The sequence below is a fragment of the Oryx dammah genome, unplaced genomic scaffold (assembly GCF_014754425.2).
Source record: "Oryx dammah isolate SB20612 unplaced genomic scaffold, SCBI_Odam_1.1 HiC_scaffold_2, whole genome shotgun sequence".
NCBI lineage: Eukaryota > Metazoa > Chordata > Mammalia > Artiodactyla > Bovidae > Oryx > Oryx dammah.
In genome coordinates this window covers 159,417,069-159,418,868 of record NW_024070186.1, presented here as the reverse complement: position 1 = coordinate 159,418,868, position 1,800 = coordinate 159,417,069, and the positions used below count along the sequence as shown (strand labels likewise).

Genomic DNA, 1,800 nt, shown 5'->3' with positions numbered 1-1,800 from the left:
TTTTCCAATTGTTGCAAATTTTCTGGAAATTTATTCTAACCATATCAAAATGTAAACAGTATTCTAAGCACACAAGTAGGGGGGAATAAACCTATGGAGGGTGGGACTTGCCCTTCAGGCCATAGTGTGCTGACCCCTGGGTTAGCCACGTGGTATGAGTAGGGAGGTGGCAGCTAGACAGAGCTTCCACTGGACATAGGCCCCCAGCACTGCAATCCTGATGAAGCCAGGGTCCCCAGTTCCTGGTGGCCAGCTCTTCTCCTGTGAGGCCGTGCACACACCAGGCCATGCTCTGCACCCCTTCTCCTTGTCACCCCGGGGGATTCTGGACCCTGAACCGTGTTCTGCTCGAGGTAGAAGCCCTGAGCCCCATGAAGCTGCTGCAGGTGGCTACCCTGAAGCACCCCTGTGAGGCTGACCCTGTTTGGTCAACTGGGAAGGGCTCTCAGGACACCTCCTCTACCTCTGAAGTCAAGGTCAAGTGCAGGTACCCAGAAGAGAGACCCAGAGGTGAGAGTAAAATACCTGTCATTGTCTCCTTGTATTTGTGTAGGCTGCGGGGCCAAGACAATAAACAGAGTACATCCGGGAGCCTCCCCACTGGATGGCTCTGGGGTTTGCCCCAGGAAGAACCCCCACCCTCAGCTCCTTCCTGCCCCGCTGGTGGCCCCTTTGCTCGTTCCTCCAGGAGGGGGTTATAAAGGGCCCAGTGGAGGGTGCCCAGGCACCACCAGACTCCCAGCAGCAGGACTGGACCTCAAGACTCTGCAGGCCAGGTAAGACAACCCCCCTCCCCACCATGGTTGGGACCATGAGGTCAAGGGAGGCCCCTCTCTGAGATGGGATGGCCTGTCCTCTTCTCTCCAGGAGCCCTTGACTCTCCAGCCAGAAGCCATGCTGCTGTGGCTGACCCTCGGCCTCCTGTGGAGCCCCACCTGCTGGGCAGGGGGTAAGTCTGGCTGAGGCTCCCCTGTCCAGAGCATCCCTCTGGAGACCACCCTCACCACCCACCATCCAGGGCCCGGGGTCTGGGCCAACTCTTGTCACAAACTAACACTACTCTCAGACCTGTCCCCTTGTCTGGAGGGGCTGAGTCTTCTGCTGGACAGAAATAACAACATGTCACTGTGTGTTTATTTTCTTTTCTCTTCCCCACCTGGTTCTCTCATTAATAGCTTTGTACGGGCATGGAGGAGGCTCATATTTCAGTACAACTAAAGACAATGAAAATGAGATCACCGGGATCAGAGTGTTTATAGGTATTGCTGGCATAATCAAGAGGTGAGTTGAGCAGGGCCCGGGAGCCCCTCACTGTATCCCAGCCCCTGCCCCAGTCTCGGGAACCTGGGGAGGGGGCTGGTCCCTCCTCCCAGCACCCTCACTGGGTGCTGATGTCTCCTGAGTCAGCTGAGGCCTTGGGGTCCTGGAGCCCCCAGCCAGTGCCTTCTGTCTGTCCCTCTTCCTCTGCTGTTTCCTCCCCTGCTCCCCAGCCCTCTCCCCTCCTCTCTCCTCCTGCAAGTCTGACCTCTGCTTCCTGAGATGGCCTAAAGGGAGGGGTGCTTCTCCCCACTGTCTCCTTTCAACCCTGACTCAGCTCAGCCAAAAATGGTCTCTCAGTCTGAGAATGCCTATGGGAAAGCAGAAGTTCTGCCCAGGTTGGGGTCAAAGAGAAAAGGAATGAGGGTCAGAGGGGACCACTGATTGAACACTAGAAGCGTAGAGGCAGCAAGCCCAGGTCTTCCCCTAATTGTTAAGTTAAATGGGGGCTTTGCTCCAGGCCTGGGGTAGATCTTTGCTCTG

General features: G+C 56.3%; 1 protein-coding gene across 1 annotated transcript in view; it reads left to right on the top strand.

Annotated features, from left to right (window-relative positions):
- Positions 1 to 741: 741 nt before the first annotated feature.
- LOC120873738 (zymogen granule protein 16 homolog B-like) overlaps positions 742 to 1,800 on the top strand; it is a 2,595-nt gene continuing 1,536 nt past the window's right edge. The window contains exons 1-3 of the mRNA XM_040254633.1: positions 742 to 772; positions 865 to 949; positions 1,176 to 1,281. Coding sequence (XP_040110567.1) covers positions 895 to 949; positions 1,176 to 1,281 — 161 coding nt within the window. The 5' untranslated portion in view covers positions 742 to 772; positions 865 to 894. The remainder of the gene's footprint in view (positions 773 to 864; positions 950 to 1,175; positions 1,282 to 1,800) is intronic.